At 37.7% G+C, this 24,794-nt stretch overlaps 1 protein-coding gene across 6 annotated transcripts in view; it reads left to right on the top strand.

Moving 5' to 3' along the window:
• The window catches only part of AP3B1 (adaptor related protein complex 3 subunit beta 1), a 165,395-nt gene that overhangs the window by 17,232 nt on the left and 123,369 nt on the right, over positions 1-24,794 (top strand). For all 6 annotated transcript variants that reach the window (XR_014577124.1, XM_083819023.1, XM_083819024.1 and 3 more), the window contains exons 3-6: positions 2,702-2,776; positions 7,515-7,610; positions 8,878-9,038; positions 12,810-12,876. Coding sequence is in view for 5 of the 6 variants with exons in the window: in XM_083819023.1 (XP_083675149.1) it covers positions 2,702-2,776; positions 7,515-7,610; positions 8,878-9,038; positions 12,810-12,876 (399 nt within the window). In the remaining variant the exon portion in view is untranslated. The remainder of the gene's footprint in view (positions 1-2,701; positions 2,777-7,514; positions 7,611-8,877; positions 9,039-12,809; positions 12,877-24,794) is intronic.

The raw sequence follows: 24,794 nt of genomic DNA, 5'->3' as shown, positions 1-24,794 counted from the left end.
CACATAACAAGTCAAAACAATGATCTTTACAGGCCAGGACTGGGACCTTGCACGATTAGCAAAAAGCCTGTAGCTGTGGTGATAATGGTCTTGCTGAGTGCAAAGACACCTTTGCATTAGCAGTTGTTTGCTTACATTTAGCAAGCTCTCCGGCAGGAGGTGTGTTTTCCAGAGATAAAAGGCTTCCTCTAGCCTTACTACTAGAGGAAAAAGGAACTTGTCAGAGTATTGTTTAACATGTCTTACGGGAACAGTTTTTTTCACTAATTTTAGGTAAAGGAGAAAGCTTTACAAACAGGTAGCTTTCTTGCTCTTTTAGTAGACCGATAGCTTTCTTGCTCTTTTCAAGAGGCTGAATTTTTATTGGTACATATAGATGTGGTAGAAAAGTACCAGGAGAAGGTTTCTTACAGTTCTTTTTGCTGCTTCTTCCTCTTCTGGTTGTTGGCAAATTCTCTCCTGGGACAGATTCTTTACAATAAAACAGATCTGTCCGCCAGTGGAATTTTGCTCCCGAAAATTTTTAAAGCATAAATGCAGAAACAAATTTGTGTGCCTGATTTCCCACGGAGAAATTCATACGTTTGTCTCATTCCAAAAAAAACCAAAAAACAGTTTATCACACCCTCTTATGCACAGTGTCTATATTTTGTAGGGACATAAGTACATGCAGACTTGTGGGCATGTGTAAAGCTTCTTCTAGAATGAAAGTTCCTGTCTGTGCAGGAACTTCAGGTATACAAGATGACACAGCTGGAAAATGTCAGGCCATAGCAGCAAAAATGATATGATAGACCTTGGTCTTGGAAAAACCAGTAAGTTTAAGTTTAGTGCTCCCTGGGGTAAGGAGTGTTTATGCTAATCATGACTAATGCTAATGACTTTATGCTAATTATGACTTAGTGAGTCAAAGTATACTCTTTGAAAAGAATCTAAATACAAATTTACATGGTACACTGGCGATATTACAGTGGGTCAGTTAAATAATGGAAGTAATGTGTAGGGTTTTAGCCTATCAGGTAAATCTTTGAGAATCACCTGCATTTCTGGATAGCATAACTTTGCTGCATCGAGATGTGAAGATTGATAATGTGCTATTCTATGGTACTTCTATACAATGCGTATTGTTACTGAGTTCTGCTTGACTCTGGTCATTATGAATTTTACTCTTATTACAAGGTTGTCCCCCAGTCCTGACAGTAATGCTTAGTTTAGATTCTTATTTTAAAACCCTTGAAATGTTTGCAGTTTGCTTACTTATTAGTTTGAGTTATTTCCTGTGCTTAAATCCAGCTGAAAAAAATAGTTTAAGATATTAAGTCAGTTAAAATGAAACGTTATGTGGCAAACTGCTCTTAAGGCCTTTCAAAAGGCTCCACTCAGTGACAGCTTGAACTTGAGACATGTTCTTTCTTGTTTCACCTTTCTTCTCCAAGCATAAAGTCTGTCAAGATATTGCCTGGTTTCACTTTTTCTTTTGCTTTTGTTGCACGAATACTAGTTCTTCATGCTCTTAATGTGTTCATTCTACCTATGAGACAAACAGACCTGTGAGTTAGGAATATGAGGTTTTATCAGCTGTATAATGTTAAGCAATGGTGGAAATGTGAGACAGTTAGAAAAAGCAGCAACTCCATTGCAAAATACGTTCCTGTGTTGGATCCATGCATACTTGATTGTCTTGATGAACTCTTGTTCTTTCCAATTAGCTTGATGTTTGGCTGACTGTATCCTGGCTCATCTGTAGCTGGGGACACTGTTCTGAGTGAGTCTGTCTGCAGCGGCACCTTAACTTGAAGATGTGTAATACACCTCTGAAATTTCCAGGGTTTGCAACGTGGATATGAATTATTGGCAGGCATTCTGCTGGAATTAGATCTAAGAGATGAGAGAGCTGTGCAGCTGAAGTGTTTGTTGAAGTACTATATTCCTTTTGATGTACTTCTTTTTATAAAAAAACTTTTTCTTTTAGGCGTTCATATAAGGGATGAAGCTGAACTGGGCTTTTGTTACTGGTGCTCTTTACTGAGTGAACAATTTTGTTGTTCACTGTGTGCCCTAGTTTCAGACTTCTCTGAGATCAAATATAAAAACTTTCTTTAAAAACAAACACTAGTAGGTTGACTGGTCATGCTTTTACCTTCATTCTTTTTTGTTCTCCATAAACACTTTAAGGCCTTTTATGTTTAACTTCCTAAGGAAACCAACCCTACTTTGTTTTTCAAGTGTGATGTCTGCCTGATTTTCCGTTTTCTCTTTGTTTCTGTTGCACACCGAAATAATCTCTGGAAGAGGAAAAAGGATTTAATCTTATGCGGTTTCTCCTGATCTATCTGTTTGTCTGTCTTTTTTTTTATTTTTTTGATAATAGCTCCCAAAGTGACATTCAGTAGGGCTTTTCAAATGAGCAAGATCTTCATTTGTTTTGAAAGCATTAATTTTAATTTCTAAAGCATTAGAATTGGTTTGCAGTCCGGTATGGTAAAGTCTAATGTGTTGATTCCACCACTGCTCCCCTACAGTCATTACCAGCCTGAATTTGGTGGTTTCTTTGTATGGATGGCATCCTGCAGTATCTAGTAGTTAACAGAAAAATATTGATCGGGAATAAATGTCTCTTTATTTTAGTTAAAAAAAAAAAAAAAAAGACAAAGATGCAAAACCAGAACACTAATAAATAATACTATTATTTTTTTTCCAGATGATTGCAAAGGGAAAAAATGCTTCTGAGCTCTTTCCTGCTGTTGTGAAGAATGTTGCCAGTAAAAATATCGAGGTATTCCTACAGCATAGTAAAAACACTCTTACACAGGATCTGTTTATGAAAATTTTAGCAGATTATGTCTGAATTCCGTATAAACTGTATTTTTTCACTAGCACTTTTTACTAGAATTTCTTTTCTGTGAAGCTGTCATTGGAAAAAAAAATCGTGTAAATAAAGGAAACCCACTGTGATTTGGTTGGGGGAAGGGGATAATACTATTGACATTATTAAAAAAAAAAAATCAAAACCACAAGGGGATGTGTTTTTGACTGGTATGTGTTTAAATGTTTTTATTGCTTTAAAGAAGATTGATCAGAAGTTTATGGAATCATGTGGTTACAATTACCTGCCAAGAAAAGTTACTATATTCTATTTGAATTGTGGTGGAACTTGCAAAGTTTGGCTGGGGGATTGTGCTACATATTATTTGGAAATATCTATTGCAGATAAAAGCTGAGAGGCAAGATTAAAAAAAAAAAAATGGTTAGATTAAAAAAAAAAGTTTTCACTGTGCTATTCCTGTAGTATAGTTGTAAAAAGTGGAGTGTTTCATCAATTGTATTGCAAAGCAAGATCACTTTAACTCAATTAAGCAAGTCTCTGTAGGAATTTGTGATTAGACAAAATGTGATGTCACTAATACAGTGTGTTTAAAATAATGTGTTTGTCCACAACACTTAAATGGTGGTGTTTTTGATAACGTAGTTTAAAACTAATGCATTACGTATTAACGTGAATGCCTGTGATCCCAGAAGATTACAAAACAGATGCTTTCAAATGTTAGAATCTTTTGAAAAAACATGACTACTTGGGGGGAGAAGGGGAAGAGGAATAGGTCCCATGTTGAGTACAGAAATTTTTACTAATATGCAATGTAATTCCAAATGTTTGGGTTGCTTACAATATGCTTTACAAGACATGTAGACCCTAAAGTATTTTAGGTCTATGCCTTTAATCATTAATTTTGTATGAAGAATTATGAGAGGAATTGCATGAAAAAGGGGCAGACTCTAGAAAGATTAAACTTTTCCATGGGAGCAGCTGGTGAAGAAGCTGGGTGAAAATCATTTGTTATAGGAGTTAATTTCTTAAGACAAGACCTTTGACTGAGTTTATTCAACTTACACTAAATTATGTGATTTTTGATTAATTGTAAGGAGACTTAATAGGTGTTTTCAGGACTTACATAAATAAAAACAAAAGCAGATCTAAAAGCTTTCTTTCTGCCTATTTACCATGCATTTTATTGTAGCAGCATATTTATCTGGCTTTGCCCCAGTATCAGGTGTTTGATGAGCAATGTAGCTTGCTTCTGTATCTTTTTTTTTTGCCCTTATAGGAAAGCAAGAAAAGGTCCTATCTTGGACTAGGATTTTATTCAAAAAAAATTTTCAGGAATTAAAAAAAAAAAATTTGATTACCTTCAACGATGATGTGTTTAAATCCACAGGCTTTCCATGTGGCTCAAGGAAATCTAAAGCAGCATTTGCATTAGAAAGTTGTACAGACAAGGGTTTTATAAATAAATAGCTGTTACTATGATGCTCACTACCAGTACTATGCATACGCTGTCAGCTCTGGAGAGGTGTCAGGAGTTGTAGTTGACTTGACAAACGAAAGTGAAAATAATGTATGTAATTTTGCAGTTCCAGACAGTATAGTGACCAACAAGTGTCAAGTCCTCAACAAGTTTGAGGACAGCAGAGCAAGCACTTGATAGGATTAGGTACTTACTATTGTACAGGATCATACTTTTGGAAAAATGTAACAAATGGTGTTTTGAAGCACTAGGTTCGAAAAAAGCTATTTGAATGCGTGCTCTAATTCTTCTCTCCTCTCCTGGAAGTGTATATTATGAGCGTAAACAAAAAGTTCTTTTTGTGGGCCCATGCATACATACATGTGTGTATTTTTATATATAGATATATGCATTACATACATGTGTACAGCAGCAGCTACAAAAATTGGCACAGAGGACTTGCATGAATGCAAACACCACCAATGGCTTGGCCCTTCAAGGTGAAGTTCTGCTAGGGGGAGTGTATATACACATACATGGAGTGTGAGTCCATCCAGCAGCTTTACTTCAGTGGCTGGTAGAGGCTCCAGTGACTCCAGTTGCTGGCACATACTTTCTGTTGAATGTGAAGGTGTGTATACCTCATGGAGGACAATGGTTTAAAATGGAATTTAAAAAGAAGATATGACAATGATCTTCTGTGTCCTGCACAGGATCAGCAAGGCTGCCAGCCAGAAAACTGTTTAGATGCTACTGTCTCTTTTTATCTGCTTATCTTTCATTCGTCTCTACTGATTCCAAATTACATAGGTCCTTCCCTTTACATGCCTTTGCTTCCTCCCCAAAGTGTCCCGTAAGTCCTATGCAATCCTAAAATACATTGCATCCTATACTGGGTCCCGTACCCTTAAGTAGCAAAACCCTTCAGTCTGAGATGTGCTCTGGTGTTAACTCTTGATGGGTTTCACACTTAGACACTGGAGCTGAGAACATCCTGGGAGGGGCACAACACGATGTCCCTTCCTCCGAGTCCTAAATTTGGGTTCCCTCCTGCTGCTGTGCCTCTGCACCTGTGGGTTTGTGGAGATGTGGTGGTGGCTTCTGACATGGACCTGTCATGGAGAGTAGCTAAGGCAGGCTGTTATTTGCTTCCCCCTACCTTATTGTCTCCCTTTGCTCCTTTGTGTGTGTGAAGATGGTTTTATAACATAACCTAACATTAATTACTGGAAACGTTTCTCTGTTAGTATTTTATGTTCTTCTGTTATATTTTAAAACAAAAAGACAATTATATGAATTCACATCTTCCTCTGTGCAGTGGTTACAGTTATTTTTTCTACAATTTAGTGCTAGCATTCGTTTGGGAGGAGGAGACTGTTGAAAGAGATCAGGGCATTCAGAAAAGACAGTTCAGTAACTTCTTTATGAAGGTTAGTTAGATAACAAATTTAGGTCCTAGTGTAACTACACTTGGGCCTAACCAGTTCAATGTTTTGAGTAACTTGTATCGTGATTCAGTTTTTAGGATGCTTCTGAAGTTACTAGAGATGACTTGGAATGGGCTAAGTCAGATTCTTAGTGCATTGATTCTGATACTGTTTTCTGAAATCATTTTGCCAAATTTCCCCCCCATCTTTAATTCTAATGGAACTCTGTCTGTACTAATTGCTATGATGCAGTAGCATAAAATACATCAGTTTATCTGAGTGACTTTCCTGACCAGAAAAGGCTACTGTGTTGTTGTTGTTTGTTTTTTTTTGTTTTGTTTTTAATTTTAAATCAATGCTGAATACTCTAGTACAGGGAAATGGTGGTTAAGAAGCAATAGAACATGTTGATTTGCCTTAAGAAAAGCAAAGGGCATCTTATTGTTTACGTAAGTGCCTTGTGATTTTTTTTAAATTTTTTTAAGTACACACTGACCTCAACTTGATTATGTGCATCATGTCATGAATGGTAAGGATACAAAAAGTGACCTAATAAACAATCGGTGGTATAGAACAAAAATAGGTCTTGGTCAATACCTCATGGAGTTTTACGTGCTTATATTGATAAACTAATTAAACAAATCTGCCTGTGTTCCTCAAGCCTAATGTGCCCCTGTTATGATTAGTTTTACAGAAAGGAGCATTTTAACATTGAATGAAGGTAAATGATAAAAGAACAGTGTAGTCACGAAGCTCTAAGGGCTTCCATTTCTAGTCACAGAGTGGTTTCAGGGAAAGGAGGCTTTCTTTGCACACCTGCAGTCATTCAGTGCATAGGCCTCTTGTGGCCAATGTTGATTGCTGCTTGTCTGGAGCTGAACAACAAATAATTTAGTGTGGTGTAACCTTCTGTGATTTAATATTATGCTTTTTGCCAGAACTGGCACAAAGATACATCTTCTGATAGTGATGGTAATTATAGCACAGCTGTAGTTGAGGGTCTTTCAGTTTTCCATTATAAGCCCCAATAGTCAGTTTACAACTCCAATGTAAAAAATATTTTCCCTGCTTCCTTGACATGTAGTGGCCATGAGGGGGTAAAGTGAACTAAATTGAATACCCTCCTCCTCCAAACTCATATTGAGGTTTTCTTAATCTTTGAACATTGCATCCTTTGTAATATGACTATATTAGCTACATCTTTTGAATGCTTCAAGCCGGGCAAAGGCGGATCTAATACCCTTTGCTTTTGTCCAAGACATAGTCAGAAGTGTTTCTTTTAGTCCGAGTTAAACAGCGTAAGTTACCATACTTCAGCTGGAACTTATATTCTCTTTCAGATGTGTTAAAGTAACTGATTTTGAGTTTCAGGGTAAAATGGGCTTGTTTAAACTGTAATTGCCAAGGATTTCATGCTTTTTTCTTTTTTTTTTTTTTCCCCATAAGAATGTATTAGGAGTGCTCACGTGGTCAGTTGCCATATGGCAGCTTCTTATGTTATTGAAGTCTTTATTTACTGGATGATAATATAATGCAATACTTTGTATTGTTAGTCTTGATCTGACTGTATCACTAATTAGGTAATATTGTAGCACCTCAGGGAATTACTATTAAAGGAATTACAGTAAGTCATAAGGCATTTGAGAAATGTGAGTATTCTAGTGATGTATTAACTCTTCCTTTAAGAAGAGCTCAAGAATAAAAGAACAAAAATCAAGAATAAAATGTTGCTTATGTTTTTTGTTTTACAGAGTTCCATAACTTTCTTGTAACAATGTTCTTTGTGGTTTTTTTTTTTTTTCAGATAAAAAAGCTTGTATACGTTTATCTGATGCGTTATGCAGAAGAGCAGCAAGATCTAGCATTGTTGTCCATCAGTACTTTTCAGCGTGCTTTAAAAGTGAGTGACTCTTAACATTTAATACAGAATTCTGAGCAGGCATCACAAAACCAGATATTTTTAAGTGTAGTCAAGTAAACTAAAGCATATAAATAACTTGAAACTACTTTACCAGATGCAGATACGTCATTGACAGATTCTTTTGTGCTGCCTCAAACCTCATCAAATATAAAGCAGCTAAGCCTTCATGAAGTTAAAATTACCTTACTAAGGAAAAGTAGCTGAGTGGTGCTCTTGAGTCCACATGCACAACATTTACGTCTGGACTGACTTTGCTCTTTACTAGGTAGATTATGCATGTAGAAAGAAGACCTTATTTTTCTGTGATCTACCTGTTTCTTTTAGTTTGTGTAAAAGATGCTTCTGTGCAACAGAAGTGTAACATAAGGAAGACAGCAGTACTTAACAACACTCAATGTCTTGCATGTGCTGCTTCTAATAAAAAGTGCTGAAAATGTAGCCTTCGGTAGAGTTTTATTTCTGATTCGTATTAAAACGTGGTATGGGATTTGAGAGCGAAAACTTGGATTGCCTTTGAAGTGTGACTCTAGAGATTTAGAAAGGTCTTTTAAGTCTCTGCTCTTAAGTTTGGCCAGATTTTATAAGAGGAGGCTGGTTTTTTGTTGTTGTTGTATTATTCCTTGTACTCTTCTTATATGGCTATTATAGATGTGTGCAAAGCCCATGGTGAATGGACTAGATTTACATAACTGTTCTTCAAAATACAGATACTACAGGCTTTAAAATTGTAAAGTACAGGCTTTAAAATTTCACATGTTCTTAAAAAAAAAAAATGTATTTCATTACTGGCTTCAGATTATATCTTGTAGTAAAGAAGTGGATATGTAGTTAGGAAGAACTTGAGTGGGATTATCACAGCTAAGAACCACATTTTAGTTTGCTAAATATTATATTTAATAATAAAACTAAGCTAGTTAGTTTTTTGAGAATACCTCAATTCCACTTGCATTGCGGTTTCAGATCATTGATTCATGAACCAACATTTTATTTAATAAAAATGAATTATAGTTTTCCAGACTTCTAGATTTTTAATATTTTAATGTTTTCTGTCTTTTGTTGTTGTTATTGTTGTTGAAAGTTCATTGCATGAAGTTTGGCACATTTACTTATTAGTTTGTCCTTAAATTGCAAGTCTGATTGATCTGGTAGATATAGGTGCCCTCGCTAGTGTAGATGCCATAGAGGATTTGATGATGTTTTTCTGCACTATCTTGTTTTATTTCTTCCCTTCTCTGCCATTTCTTAGGATCCTAATCAGCTAATCCGTGCAAGTGCTTTGAGAGTTCTGTCTAGTATCCGTGTGCCAATTATTGTTCCTATTATGATGCTTGCTATTAAGGAAGCTTCTTCTGATTTATCACCTTATGTGAGGAAGAATGCAGCCCATGCAATCCAAAAACTGTACAGGTGAGTCATTCTGAAAAGTACTGAAATGTGATTTTAAAGATCATTGTGGACTCTTTAGTAAGACTACTGCGGGGGTTGTGTGTGCCTCAGACATGTTTATCAGATCTGTTTATTAAAAAGTACAAAATGTATATAGACATTCAGTCACTCAGCTGATTTGACTGGAGTTCAGGCACCTTTGGACTTTTTTCCCAAGTTACTACAGCAAATGTTTTCAGATTCTTGATTTTAACTGTTGGCCAATAGTATAATTAACTGTCTGCTGCTCTTTTGAAAGACACTGAGTACTGTGAGAATTTTGTTAAATCATTACTATCTGTTTAAAATGTCTTCATAAAAATTTGAAAATACAATTCTGTTCTTTTTGAATTTGCTTTTTTACCATAGGGTAAACATTACATTGTTTTCTTTCCTCCTTTGTTTTCCATGGTATATTCTTGTAATACTCTTTTAAGATCAAGGTGTTTTGGTTAATAACCATAGTGCTTTGATATATGTATAGCAAACTCGGATGTATTGTAAGTTTCAGAAATTAAAATCTTCATTTGTGGAATTGGTTCAAACTTCATACAATAATGCACCCCTGAACTGTCTCATGCTTGCTAGAATAACAGGATAAGTATGAAAAGATTTAGAAAGAAACTGGTACACTCACATCTTTTGCTTTTTAATATGCCAGTTACTATCATCACTTTAAGTAAATATTTTGATGTGTCTTCTCAGAATCTAAGATTTGTGTTTAGCATCTGTATGTTTCATCTTAAAGGCATCCATTGTGGTTTGTAGTGTAGATGATAAATGAATACCACCTAGTACAAATTTTATCTATGCAAATCCACCTCTTCCAAATCCTTCTCTTCCCTCTTCTGAAATTCTTGTTATGGAAGAGCTCTTAAAAAGAGGTGGGTACAAAGAGGTGGGTACAGTCTTATTCAGCAAGATCTTGAAATCATTCTTGCAAATACCGTAAAAAGCTTATCCCTTGCAGCATGATTTGAAGAAACTGGCTTCACTTTCTTCTAATTTCCATGACTTCCTGACTGGTAGTAAAATGGACGTGCATCTCACAGTAATTAATCCCTGCCTGTTTTCATTTGCAAATGAAAATAATATTCCCCAAATTATTTTTAATGGTTTAGAGGGCCTGTACACCCTTCACAAAAGTTTTTACTTCACATAAATCATAATGTGAGGTTTCAAACTGCTGTAGCCGTACAGTCCATCCTACCTGGACTACAATAAACTTCATTGTAACTTGTGAATAGAGTCGTAATTAGCAATTTTATCCATGGTAGAAGGATTTGAGAGCTGTTTATAGAAAGCATGCCAACTTTACCATCATGTTTTAAAAATACACTTGTACAGTTGTCATAGCTCATAGCCCTGGTTTACCACAGGACAAAGGGAGAGAATACAATTTTCTGGATTATGTGAAGAAGCAGCAGTTCTCAGAACAGGTGAAGAGACCATCAAATTAATTTCTCTATAGGCAGATACAGTTGGTTTGCCTTCAAATAAGGGTCTTTAACTGGCAGTGTCAGCAGATGTGTCAAGAGGGATCGTGACTGGTAGCTCCACAGTTCAGTGATACAGATCATTCACTGGTGGCAAGGCTGTCTTCTGGCCTATTTTTTTATAAGCAAATCATTTCAGAAGACTCTGAAGTTGGTCAGAATCAGAATTTTGCAGGGCATGGATTTTCGATTTGAAGATCAGTCAACAGTTTATGTACTGTCCTACATCTAATTACTCCATCTTCTGAGAGCATTTAAGCAAGAAGCACTAGCAGTTTATTCTAATAGTGCCTGCATGCTTCATTTACTTTTTGGTTTCCATAACTTCTCTCTTTCATAGTCCTGTGTCTCACTTAGTGTTACAGACTTATGGATGCAGGCTCGATACTCCAATCTTCCTTGCATTTAGTATCATGGTGTTTGGATGTATGCCTGACCTAGAAGAGCTTGTTCATTAGTGGTTCAATCAATCTTAGCAGCAGGAACCTCACATATCCAAACAGAGGAGATTTCAGGCATAGTATGAACAGCAACATTTGTGCCCAAAGCAATCAACATTGGAGTAATTTTATCATTGAAAATGTCAGACCTCTTGCTTATTTAGAGTGCACTTCAAAGCTATTGGTGTCTTCTGTCTATCAATAGAAAACTGTGTACTTGAAGTTACTCGCAGCAAGATTTGGAAAAGGACATCTTAAAAGTTCCATCACCAGTATTAATACATACCATGCTATTACTAATAGATGCCATCATGGGAACACATCACTCTGAGCTCTTTAGCCTTTTCTTGTCCTTATCTAAAACTTCAGAGAGAGGAGGTGGAGAAATGGGAATTCAATCATCAAAACCCTTCTCAGTGATTGTCTTGATCACGTACAGAATTGGTATTTTTCAAAATGTCTTAGTACTAAATTATTCACCTCCCTCTTTCTCATGCCAACTTTAAAGATTTGAAATAAGGCCTATTAGAAGGACTTTGGGCTTTTCATCTGAAGGTTTTGGTCATTGGCAGAAGATCCATTGAAATTTGTTTTTTTGTTTAAACAAAAATAGAACTTGCAACAAAGGGTGACTGTAAAAATAGGGATAGAACAATGCTGTTGTTTTATGTATGCTGACAGTAGGGGCTTCTAACAAAGTTTAGTTATCCATTTAGCATGCTCTGGTATTGCTAGATATTACAGCCATAGTGAAGTAGTATGCAGCTAGATACTCATTTGTGAATCTGTACTGTAAAGAATGTTCTGTGCTTTAGGGCAATTCATCAGTCAGCGTTGAAACTGAAGTGTACAATGATGACCAAATGCTTCCTTACTTAATTGTGATTGTATCCATATTGAAATGAGTTTTCAAAGTTACAGAACTCTATGTCCATATGGTTCTTTGAGTCTGCTGTATCTTTGTATTTTCTTCTGCCTTGGTTTTGAGTTCTTCCATGCTGTATGGATCCATGATGAAGAAGAAACTGGAATGATAAGTTAGTCCTTGCCTACCAGTTGTGTCTTGCGTATAGTACAAAAGAAAGCTAGGAAGCAAGTCTGGCAATGAACACTATGTCTGGCAAACTTTTCTTTGCTTATTGAATATGGAAAAGGTTAATAAAAAGCCTTTTTTTTTTTTTGTTACTGCTGTTTTACCTCCAGCTTTACTGTTTATATAGGACTTGAAGCAGCCTATTTTTCTTTAGATTACACATCAGCTTGGTACATATACCTTTGACTACAACTTGTAAAACGTTTTGAATTCCCACACTTCTGACTAAAATTGATCAAGTTAACAAAGTGTCTTACTTGAAGCTTTGTTATTAATCAAGTAGTAAAGGTATCATTCTGCTTGGTGTGATGTTCATTTACTACTGAATTCTTTCATGCTTATGGTCTCTAATGCAGAAGCACTGATGTCCTTGTGATTTAACGTTTGAAGCTGTAAAGTTCTCCCTAATGTGTTGGTCTCTCAATATTTCTTAAATCTTAAAATTTTCATCTTTTTTTTAAGTATTAAGATTGTTATCTTTGTTATACTACCTATGTGTGTTCTGTAATCTTTATATTTCTTCAATTCATATTTATATTCCATACTGAACTTTTCTCAGTCAAGGTATTTTAAAATCATTTCTTTGGAATACTTGATTTCTCCGGAAGTAGTTTCTTTAACACTTTTGGTTCCTAGCTTGTGCCTGGAGGACAACAAACCTGAACTTAAAAAATTTTTGATATCTCTGACCAAACATGTAAAAAGTTTTCATTTTTCCTTCTAGTCTTGATCCAGAGCAAAAGGAAATGTTAATTGAAGTGATAGAAAAGCTTTTGAAGGATAGAAGTACGGTAAGAGCCAAATGTTGCTATTACATAAATACTCCCTCCCTCCCTCCATTTAAGTGTGTGTATATGTGTGTGTGTGTGTGTGTGTATGTGTGTATATATATATATATATAAAAATATATATATATTTAAAGGATTATATTACATACTGTTGAATGACAGCCCGTGGTTTCTACTTCCTTAAGTCTTGATAATGTGTTTTTATGTGTCTTGGTTTGGGGTGGGATAGAGTTAGTTTTCTTCACAGTAGCTGGTATGGTGTTCTGGATTTCGGAAGAGAAAAGTGTTGACAACATACCAATGTTCTAGTTGTTGCTGAGCAGAGCTTACACTAAATCAAGGACTTTTCACCTTCTCATGCTGGCCTGCCAGCCCTTGCTGGGGGTACACAGGGAACTGTGAGGGGAACACAGCCAGGACAGCTGATCCAATCTGACCAAGGGATATCCCATACCATGTGGAATCATATTCAGACAAATAGGGGGTTTAGCTGGGGTGGGGATTCTGCTGCTCAAGGCCTGCATGGGCATCGGTCAGTGGATGGTGACAAATTGCATTGTGCATCAATTGCTTTGTATATTTTCTTATCATCATTATTATTATTTTCCTTTGCTTTCTGTCCTGTTAAACTGTCGTTATCTCAACCTGTGAGTTTCTTCTTTTTTGTGATTCTCTCCCTCATCCCACTGTGGGGCAGGGGGAAGTGATTGAACATCTGTGTGGTACTTAGTTGCCTGCTGGGTTAAACCACAACAATATGCTTCAAAATATAAGCATCATTGTATATATATGCAGGATACTGTCTATTTAATACTGATTATCTCCATCTATAAGACAGGTAATTTTGCTTGCATCATAGGTATTCTTCATCTGTTTTGTTAGTGTGTTTTTTGTGAGAAGCTCAACGTGAGCCAGCAATATGCGCTTGCAACCCAGAAATCCAACTGTATCCTGGGCTGCATCAAAAGCAGAGTGGGCAGCAGGGCGACGGAGGTGATTCTCCTACGCCTACCTGGGCAACCTGCTCTAAGGAACCCGCTTTGGCAGGGGGGTTGGACCCGATGATCTTTCGCGGTCCCTTCCAACCCCTTCAATTCTGTGATTCTGTGTATGCTTTTTTAAACTTAAGTTTGAAAATGAAAGTTAGATAATGACACGAATAAGCATATAAGTGTCTCTGTATAAACACTTTTTCATCGAGATGTTATCTAGATCATTTCTATTTGCTTGTGATATTTTAAAAATACATTACTTCTGTATGATGCATAGTATACCTGTTGAAGTCCATCTGCTTTGTAGTGTGTGCAGCTGTTAAGCAATACTTGATGAGCACTAGTTTGTCCTTGCAAATATTTCCTCTTCCCACCTGTTAAGTAAAACTGATGTCCCGTTATAATTTCTGTAGATTTAACACCCCCTTTATATTTTGCTTGCCCTGTAATACATACAAGTCTTCTATATGAGCTCCTGGATGTCTCACATTCTGAGGTCAGATGTTCACATTTCTAATACTTTTCTTTCTGTACCCACCACAATTAATTTTCACAAGTTTAAGTCAGGTAATTGAGCAAGGAGTCAAAAGATGGACTTCAAATATAAGATAGAGATGTAAATTAAAACATTTCTCTTATTCTTGCTCAGATGAGTAATGTAGCAAATGTCATGTTTTTTGATTAAAGGGAAGTATTGCTAGGTACCAGAGAGTGTGTTGCTTCAGCTACTATTAGCCACTTGCTTGCTGTTTTTTGTTTTAACTTTAATTTTACTATTTACATCTAACATTATCATCTATTACTAGTGAAATGTACAGGAATATATTGTCTGTTGTTCTAGTACAGTCCAGATGTCCGGGACGTAAATGGTGTCGATCTCTAATAGGCATCTCACAACTTCCACTGAAGGGTTGCTGAAGGAGAGTGTCAGAGCTTAATGGCTCAGCAGACAGTAAATCAGTTAGTTAGTTCTCCTGACTGCATCCACACCTGACCTGTACGCATTTGTCAGAGGCCTTTGTGCTTCTGTGGAGTTGCCCCCCAGTGGTTCTTTGTGTATTTTGTTTTTGTGGTTCATGCTCTTGGCGTGCATGCAATCTGTGAATGTGAGATTAGATTCTGTATACCTGTGGAGGCATAAACGACAGAGAAGCCATCTTTGTTTCTTTTTATTGCTCATGGCAGGAAAATGAAATCCTTGAATTTTCACTCTGTTCCCTAGTTCTTATTCCTTAAGGTAAAAGGCAAGTTATCCAACAAGTAGCTTTTACGCATATATATTTTCAAAACATTAGAGGAAAAAAGTAGGTTTGGATCTTCTTTTTCCCAGTGACTTAATTGTGGCACTTGGAGATGCTTACAGAGGAAGTTAATTCTCACTGCTTAGTATATGCCATTATTCTGATGCCTTTGTGGCAATGAATGATGGACATAGTGTATGAGAATACTAGCTGAAGCAATAGTCATAGTTAAGCTATTTTATCCCCCAGCACATTCAAGAAGATAATAATGATGGTCTAGATCTTGGTCTTCTAGACCTTTTCAGAAAAGCATTGGAGACATAATACAGTTAACTGCTGAAGTGTTTTCCTCCTTCTGTTCCTATTGGTCTGTTCCTTAGCAAGGCCTGATTTTGGGCTGAGACATTTCAGCTTCAGAAATTTTACTTGTTCAAGAAGGGCTAAGAAGAATTCTGAAAAGGAACAATACAAATCTCTTTTTGGGACTTTGAATCAAAACTGCATTGTAATATACAGTGTTTCATCCCAGGCTCCACAGCTTATTGTGGTATAAAATGGATCTGTCTCTGTTTACTTCTTGATAGTTTGTCTTTGGGAAGACCAATCTAGCACAGTAAAGCTCCAGTTTTAGTAGTCATTTTCGGTCATGTTCCACTGAATGTTCCCAGGAAGCCTCCAAATTTGCTAGCAAAAAGCATAAAATGCATAAGTGTTTTGTTACCAGATAACCGGTGTGAATAAGTTCTCATCTTTTGCCTCTAGTTAGAGAACATAGCAATTCACTCACAGCGCAGGAAACAGTTTTGCCATTTTAAGCTACTTGTATCTTTTTAGAGTAGAAAAGATGCAGCTGCTGTACAGGTAGAATGGAATAGAATAGTTCAGTTGGAAGGGACATTCAAAGATCATCTAGTCCAGCTGTCCAACCTCTTCAGGGCTAGACAAAAAACAGGGCTTATTATTGAGAGTATTGTCCAAATATCTCCTGAACACTGACAGGCACGGGATATCAGCCACCTCCCTAGGAAGCCTTTTCCAGGGTTTGACCACCCTCACAGTAAAGGAACTTTTCCTAATGTCCAGTCTGAACTTCCCATGGTGCAGCTTTGTGCTGTTCCCTTGTGTTCTGTCGACAGTGACCAGGAGCAGAGGCCAGCACCTCCCTCTGCATTTTGCTTCCTCAGGAAGTTGCAGAGAGCAGTGAGGCTGCCTCTCAGCCTCCTTTTCTCCATACTGGACAACCCAGGTGTCCTCAGACTTTCTTCACAGGACAGGCCTTTCTGCCCCGTTACCCTTTGTTGCCCTCCTCTGGATGCTTTCATGTACCTTAACATCCTTTTGTAGAGCCCAGAACTGTATACAATACTCAAGGTGAGGCTGCACCAGCAAAAAATATAGCAGGAGAATCACAACTTTTGACCAGTTGGCTTTTAGCTATGCTGTGTATAATGTACCCCAAAATGCAGTTTGCCCTTTTGACTGCAGAGCACACTTCTGGCTCATGCTGAGCCTGCCGTTGACCAGCACGCCCAGATCCTGTTCTGCTGAGCTGCTTCTCAGACACTCATCTCCCAGTCTGTACGTGTGTATTCAGCATTGCTCCATCCCAGGTGCAGAACCCAGCATTTTCCTTTGTTGAACTTCATGCTGTTGATGATAGCCCAATGCTCCAGTCTATCTTGATCCCTCTGCAAGCCTTCTCATCCCTCCAGGGAGTCAACAGCACCTCACAGTTTAGAGTCATCAGCAAATTTGTTGAGGATGCACTCCAGTCCAGGTGGTGGTCTCTACGTGCAGGTATTCATATGTAGACTACACAAGCTTACATAGGATACTTAATCTTTCTTACTTAGGCTGTGATGCCTTATTTAAGCTCTTCTTTGATGTTTATATTAATTTGAATCAATCACTTTCTTGTGTTTTGTAAGGAAAACTAAATTTCCTGTACTTAACATACAAGAAAAAAAACGTGTCCTACATGGATAAATAGGCAAAGACTGCAAAATATTTTCTAAAAACTTTCATGAAGAAAATTGCCAGGTTTGTCTTCACAGGAATTCTAGAAATGGGTCTGAGCTGTAGAACAACAGCATTTCACTATAGCCATGTGAAATCCATCTGTTTGATTAATGCTATTTTTCACTTTTTTGCAGCTTCCATTGCCTGTTTAATAGTGAGTTGGTCTGAAATTTGAAGGGTAGTAATGTGGGACTCAGACCATGTGTTTACTTCATGCTAGTCTTTGGATTCCTGCAATGCAAGTGCACAGAAGCTATTCCCTTATTATCAGCATTAGTTACCACCTCCTTATGGTTTTAACCTAATTCCAGTAGTTCAGGTTCACTATACTGTTTCGTTAGATAGTGTCTTTACCAGAGTTGGAGAATCCTAGTGAATTTGGAAACTGTAGAACAGTAGTGATTCTCAGCTTTTTCTTTTTTCCCCCAATGGAAGTATGTCACAGTCCTCACATCAAAGTGTCTGGTTACTTTTGGCATTTCTGTGTGCTAAAGGCCAATAATCTCCAAACAAGCATCATGCTTGCTGTATATGATATTTGGATGGGGGAAATCCGGCATGTGATTTTTCATTTTTGTTCTTGTTCCATTCCTTTTAAATATGATTGGAGGGGGAGTGTACCTTTTATCATTAATGATGTGTATTACAATTGAGTATTGTTTAAGTGATGCCTGAAAATTCTCTTTAATTAAAAATAAGTTTTTACTCAGTTTCTTTTCTATAACCACTTGAATTCTCACAGTATTTTTGAAACTTACTAACATAACCTGTATATTAAAATGAGGTAGAATACCTACTAAAGATAGATACCTCTACATTTAAGGTAAAGCAAATTTATTCGAAGAGAACATGCTATTGTGGATTATTAATGTAGTTTATGTTGCATAGAAAAGGTAAAATATATTTAAATTAGTTGGAGTCATTTTACATTATAAGTAGCAAGAAACTGTCTGGATGGGAATTTTACTACAGTAAAATTAAATCGTTTTATCAGACGCTACAAAATGTGTTCATTTGTTAGATCTCAATCAGTAGAAAGTTTTAATATAAGCTGAAGTAAGCAAAACTTGAAATGAGAGAGAACCTTACCCCAACATGTCATTAAAATTTCTAGTGACAAATGAAAGATCATTCTGCTTCTTAAATGATTTAACACAAAAGATTCAGGTAAAAGCCAAACTCTCAGTTAATCTAAGTTGCAAAAAGAACCAAGTTAACCATCATTACCATATCCTCAAAGATGGCTAAATGAATTGCAGTGTTGAGTTTTGCATCCTGATAAACTTGCTGTGCTGCAAGTGGGTTCTAACATGACTCTTCCCTCCCTTTCCCTTCTCCCTCCCCAGCTCATCTGGCCTAATTAAGCACAACTCAGGACTGATAGTGGTTTGCCTGGAGCTGACCATTGTATTCTGGTGAGCTTTGGAACCACATGTAAACAAACTGTCAGCAGTTTTTAATGACAGAACAGCTTAATGCAGCAAGCTGTTAAGAAGAAAGTTTAGTAAAACAACAACAACAACCTATTGTTTTTGTGATGCAGCAAAAATTAAGAAATTATTTTAGGTGTTGTATGTGTCTTATTTAGCTGTATGAAATAATCAAATTTTACACCCTGGAATGAAGAGGCAATTTGGGGAGAGTACAAGGAAATTGCCAGCATATGCAGAGAGAAAATCAGGAAGGGTAAAGGCAATCACAAGCTCAACCTGGCCACTATGGTTAAGGATAACAAAAAGTGTTTTTACAAATATATTAATGGTAAGAGGAGAGCCAAGGAGAATCTCCATTCTCTGCTGAATGCAGGGGGGAACATGACTACTGAGGATAAGGAAAAGGCTGAAGTTCTTAATGTGTTCTTTACATCTGTCTTTACTAGTCAGACTGCTTATCCTTGGGGTACTCAGCCTCCTGACCTGGAAGTCTGGGATGGGGAGCAGAAGAAACCCCCCACAGTTCTGGTGGAAACAGTTAGGGGCCTGCTGTTCCACATGGACTGTCACAAGTCCATGGGGCCAGCTGGGATCCACCTGAGGGTGCTGAGGGAGTAGGTGGATGTGATTGCCGGGCCGCATTCCATTGTCTGTCTGTGGTCTTGGTCATTCAGAGAGGTCCCAGATGACTGGAGACTTGCTAACGTGACGCCCATCTCTAAGCAGGGTCATAAGGAGGACCCGGGGAACTACAGGCCTGCCAGCCTGACCTCGGTGCCAGGAAAGGAGAAGGAACAGGTCATCTTGAGTTCAATCAAGCAATGTATGTATATGTGGGACAACTGAGGGATCAGGCCCAGTCAGCATGGGTTCATGAAAGGCACGTCCTGCCTGACCAACCTCATCTCCTTCTATGACTGGTTGACCTGCCTGGTGGATGAGGGAAAGGCTGTTGACGTAGTTTACCTAGATTTCAGCAAGGCCTTTGACATGGTCTCCCACAGTATTCTCTTGGAGAAACTGGCTGCCCATGGCTTGGACAGGTACGCACTTTGCTGGGTTAAAAACTCGCTGGATGGCCGGGCCCAGAGAGTGATGGTAAATGGAGCAAAATCCAGCTGTTCACAAGCGGTGTTCCCTAGGGGTCGGTGTTGGGGCCCATCCTCTTTAATATCTTTATTGATGACTTGGATGAGGGAATTGAGTGCACCCTCAGTACGTTTGTAGAGGACACCAAGTTGGGGGGAAGGGTCAATCTGCCACACAGCCAGAGATTTATTTAGCATAATTACAGTGTATCAGCAAATCTGTGATTTTGTACCAGTGTGTCTGTTTTTTTTAAACAGATATTTAGAAGTATTTTATTACAGTAACCTAAACTAATTTTTGTTTTTACTGTTGCTTATAGAAAAACTGGCCCAGACTGTGGTAAGCAAATAAAATAGCATGAATGTCTGCTGCTTTTATTTTGCTAGTGACTCTAGATAACTGAGCACCTGATGTGACTTTGTCGAAATGAAGATAAGACCATGTTTTTTTATGCTAGTGATTCTTTTCAGAAAGTAATACAGTGTGTCAGATATATATAATATGTGTGTGAAGGTGTACATATTATACATGTGTGTGTGAAGGTATAACTGGATATTTTAGAGTAATTTTTTTTTCCTGTTTATTTATGTTATTTGCTTAACAAGCCTGTTGGGTTTGGGATTTAGGGTTGGAGGAAGGACTTATCACTTAAGTTGCTTTTGGCATACTGTGAAGGACTATAGAACTGCATTGGGGTTTTAGCTTGTGTATTTTATAACTCTGATTTTTGCAAACAATAAAAATCACATGCATTAGTGATACCTGAATTATAGCAGTAAAAAATAAAATAGTGTCAATATTGAGAAGGAATCATATCCATTTTTAAAAATCTTCAGGCAAAAAGAATTTGTGACATGTGTTCTCCAGTCCAAATTAAAGTATCCCAAAGTTGTGCATCTAAAGTTCCATCTGAAAAGTAAAGGCATAATGTAGACCTTTAGCTGGGAAGTAGTTGCAGCGATGATGGGCATCTTAAAAACGTCCAAATTCATTTCCATTGTCTTTAATCTGATTTTATTTTATTTGGACAATTGCCTCTTTAAGACAGTAAACATTTACTATAGTTGTATGAAAATATAAATATATGTATGCTTGCTGATAACATGACATTTTTCAGCCACATCCAGAGGATGGGGTTGGAAAGTAGCCACATATATTTTGCAGTATATCATAGCTGTTGCTACTACAGCACTTTTTCTGGGACGAGGTAGAATACAGAGTGCAGTGCTACCTTTGAACTCCTCTAAAAAAGAAGAATATTGGAGAGAAATTTCAAAACACGTTGGTAAGACTTGCAGAAGCTCATTGATTCCAAAGTATGTAGTCCTAATGTGTCCCCAGAAGCTTCTGTTGTGAAGAAATACTGAATGGGATAGAGATGTGTTTTAGGTGAAGACTGAGAGTAAATAAGTTTTACTGCATGGAATCTATTTATTGCTAATAAGATTTACACTCTTTTCCAAAGGCTAACTTCTTCAGCCTCTGTTTAAATAATATTTTACCCTTTAATGAGAATTCTCCCATCACATTAAGCTACTTCTAAAATTAATATTCATTGTTCTGTTCTGGTGCAAAAATGTACTTCTAAATATAACAGATATAACCTAATTTGAACTCTGTTTGGAGGACAAAAAGTCTTTATACAAATGTGAGATTTCTTTTACAGACTGTGTAGTTACTACAGATTCTTGTGAAGTGAGACCTCTAACATTTAAAAAATGATCCTAGGAATTGATGATGGCTTTGCAATGAGTATCTTGATCTTTGAAACTAAAGCAATGTCTTTGGGTATAAAGACGGGAAAAAAACACTAGGCTTTCTTCTGTTCAACAGTAGGCTTCTGTTAATAAGTTAATGTTTTGGTTTAAAAAACAAAATATATGTCTAAGACATTGTTTTCTTAACTTATTGATGTAATGTTGGTAAAAGCTTCACTTCTGTGGAAAAAAATTACTGAGTTTGTGCAGATGTTTTATTGTGATAGATCTATTATCCCACTATTAGAAGATAAATGACTGATCTTTTCCAGTTTCCTTGCCTTCAGAAAATTGAAATAAGAAGGGGAATATCATTTGGGCTGTATGATTAGGGCAGGTGGGGTGGCCATTAATTTAAGAGAGAGAAATCTTGGCAGCATAGGCCAACTTGCACTGTATTATCAATCAAACCTCGATGCACTTCTTGTGATGACCCAGCACTCTCAGGTTTCCGCAGCGTTAATTAGAATTCATGACAAAATAGATGCAAGGAAACGTTTTGTACCCTTCATAATTTTATAGAAAATTTATTGTTATTAGAGGAACCATTTGCTTAGTGTGATTTTTTTCATTACCAGCTTGTCAACTAGCATAGATAATCTGGAGAAAATATGAACTCCATAGATTGGGTGTCACTTTTGTTGATGGTTCATGTAGTTTACCTTGGAGCACAGCTAATGGCTGAAGTTCATAGCAACAGCACAGAAAAATGTGGCAACCAGTGGAAGACAAATGAACCATGTTTATTGCTTTAATATAAAAAATACATAAATGGAAAGCAGCATTTGAATTTGATGAGCTCATTGCTAGTTTTGTTGGAGTGATTTATATTTTCTCCTTACACAAAAAGCTACTATTGACATAGTAAGATGGAAATTAACTGACTGTTTTTTGGAAACCAATATTTTTTGGTTTTATATTCTGATTGGATCATTTTGTTTTAATTCGAAATATTTTTATGGAATGTTGAGCATTTAATAAACAAACATTATTAGCCGTTCATCTGATGTTTAGATGTATAGTGGGATTGTACTACAGGGAGAAGAGTATCAAATAGAAAATGGTCTCATATTAAGAAAGCATTAGGAAATCTCAGATAAATCCTTTTTACCAATGCATTTTAAGATTGTTATACATCCCCCCCAAAATGAAAAGCTTGATTTTGGAGAATGTTGTAGCAGGAGGAGAGAGGCGTGATCTTAAGTCATATTGTCGTATATGGCAATTCCTGTATTACCTTGTAAAACTAGGGACTTGCTACAGGAATAAAATTATTGTTCATCTTGTGCACCCCTTGTAATACATAGCATATGTTCAAATTTTTGTTAATATTTTCAAGTGTTCATAAGTGTCAGTATTCTCATTGTAAACTTAAGAAGGTTACTAACGTGAATTGAAATAAGTAATTATTTAAAATTCCTGTATTTCTATGTGGTTGGCTATTTCTTTATATCAAGTTGTGTTTTGTTCGCGGTAACTTTTTTAAATACTGTGCTGTCCATATGAGATGACCCAGAGCATTCCATTCACTGTCCCTGCTCCCACTCTTTTGCAGAAGAAAGACACAGATTAGTTCTGTGTCACCTCTGTGCCCCACCATAAATTTTGAATCACAGAATCGTCTTAAGTTGGAAGAGACCTCCAAGATCATCTAGTCCAACCTCTGTCCTAACACTAACAAGTCCTCCACTAACCGTATCACTTAAGCTCAACAGCTAAACATCTTTTAAAGACCTCCAGGGATGGTGACTCAACCACCTCTCTGGGCAGCCCATTCCAATGCCTAACAACCTTTTTGGTAAAGAAGTTTTTCCTAATATCCAACCTAAACTTCCCCTGGCGCAACTTTACCCATTCCCCCTTGTCCTGTCACCAGGCACATGGGAGAATAGACCAACCCCCACCTCGCTACAGCCTCCTTTAAGGTAACTGTAGAGAACGACAAGGTCGCCCCTGAGCCTCCTCTTCTCCAGGCTGAACAAGCCCAGCTCCCTCAGCCGCTCCTCATAAGACTTGTTCTCCAGACCCCTCACCAGCTTCGTCGCCCTTCTCTGGACTCTCTCGAGCACCTCCATGTCCTTCTTGTAGCGAGGGGCCCAAAACTGAACACGGTACTCGAGGTGCGGCCTCACCAGAGCTGAGTACAGGGGGACAATCACCTCCCTAGACCTGCTGGCCACACTGGTTCTTATACAAGCCAGGATGCTGTTGGCCTTCTTGGCCACCCGAGCACACTGCTGGCTCATATTGAGCTGCCTATCAACCAGTACTCCCAGGTCCTTCTCTGCCAGGCTGCTTTCCAACCACTCATCTCCCAGCCTGTAGCTCTGCTTGGGGTTGTTACGCCCCAGGTGCAGGACCAGGCCCTTGGCCTTGTTGAACTTCATACAGTTGGCCTCAGCCCTTTGGTCCAGCCTATCCAGATCCTCCTGCAGAGCCTTCCTACCCTTGAGCAGATCGACACACGCACCTACCTTGGTGTCATCTGCAAACTTCCTGAGGGTTCACTCAATCCCCTCATCCAGATCATTGATAAAGATATTGAAGAGGACCGGCCCCAGTACTGAGCGCTGGGGGACGCCACTAGTGACCGGCCTCCAGCTGGATTCGACTCCATTCACCACAGCTCTTTGGGCCTGGCTATCCAGCCAGTTTTTAACTCAGCGAAGCGTATGCCAGTCCAAGCCACGAGCAGCCAGTTTCTTGAGGAGAGTGTTGTGGGAAATGGTGTCAAAAGCCTTACTGAAATCAAGGTGGACCACATCCACAGCTTTTGCCTCATCCACTAAGTGTGTCACTGTCATAGAAGGAGATCAGGGTCAAGCAGGACCTGCCTTTCATAAACCCATGCTGACTGGGCCTGATCGCCTGCTTGCCCTGCAAGTGCCGTGTGATGACACTCAAGATAATCTGCTCCATGAGCTTCCCTGGCACTGAGGTCAAAACTTAAAACTTTCTTCTATCTTGTGAATTACAAAGGGACCAACAAGTCTGTAGTTCTGAAGATCTGGCTGGCGGACAGCAACTACCAAGTATGGATTGTTCACTTTTTTTTGAGAAAGAGGGAATGAATATATGCTCAGCCTTTTATTAAAGCAGCTTGATTTAAATTGATTTAGGAATCTATTTTAGATACCCATTCTATGAATATGTGCTCAGTTTTAAAAAATCAAAATTACTGTTAAATGAATTGTCAGCTTTCAAAGTATTATCTAAACAGAAGGGAAATACAACGTAATGCTTGCACAGTACTAGTAGCAGTTAACAGGCAAATGTATCCATGCCTGAACTGCAGTCAGACACCAGTGTCTGTATCGTCCTTCACCTATGAACCTAAATGGTTTAAATACTAGTCTGCAACTATTTTTGTAGTCATAAATATGTGTGTGT

This window comes from Anser anser (genome assembly GCF_964211835.1).
Source record: "Anser anser genome assembly, chromosome: Z".
NCBI classification, from domain to species: Eukaryota; Metazoa; Chordata; class Aves; order Anseriformes; family Anatidae; genus Anser; species Anser anser.
The sequence above is the reverse complement of the archived record's forward strand: the minus strand, read 5'-3'. Positions and strand labels throughout refer to the sequence as shown.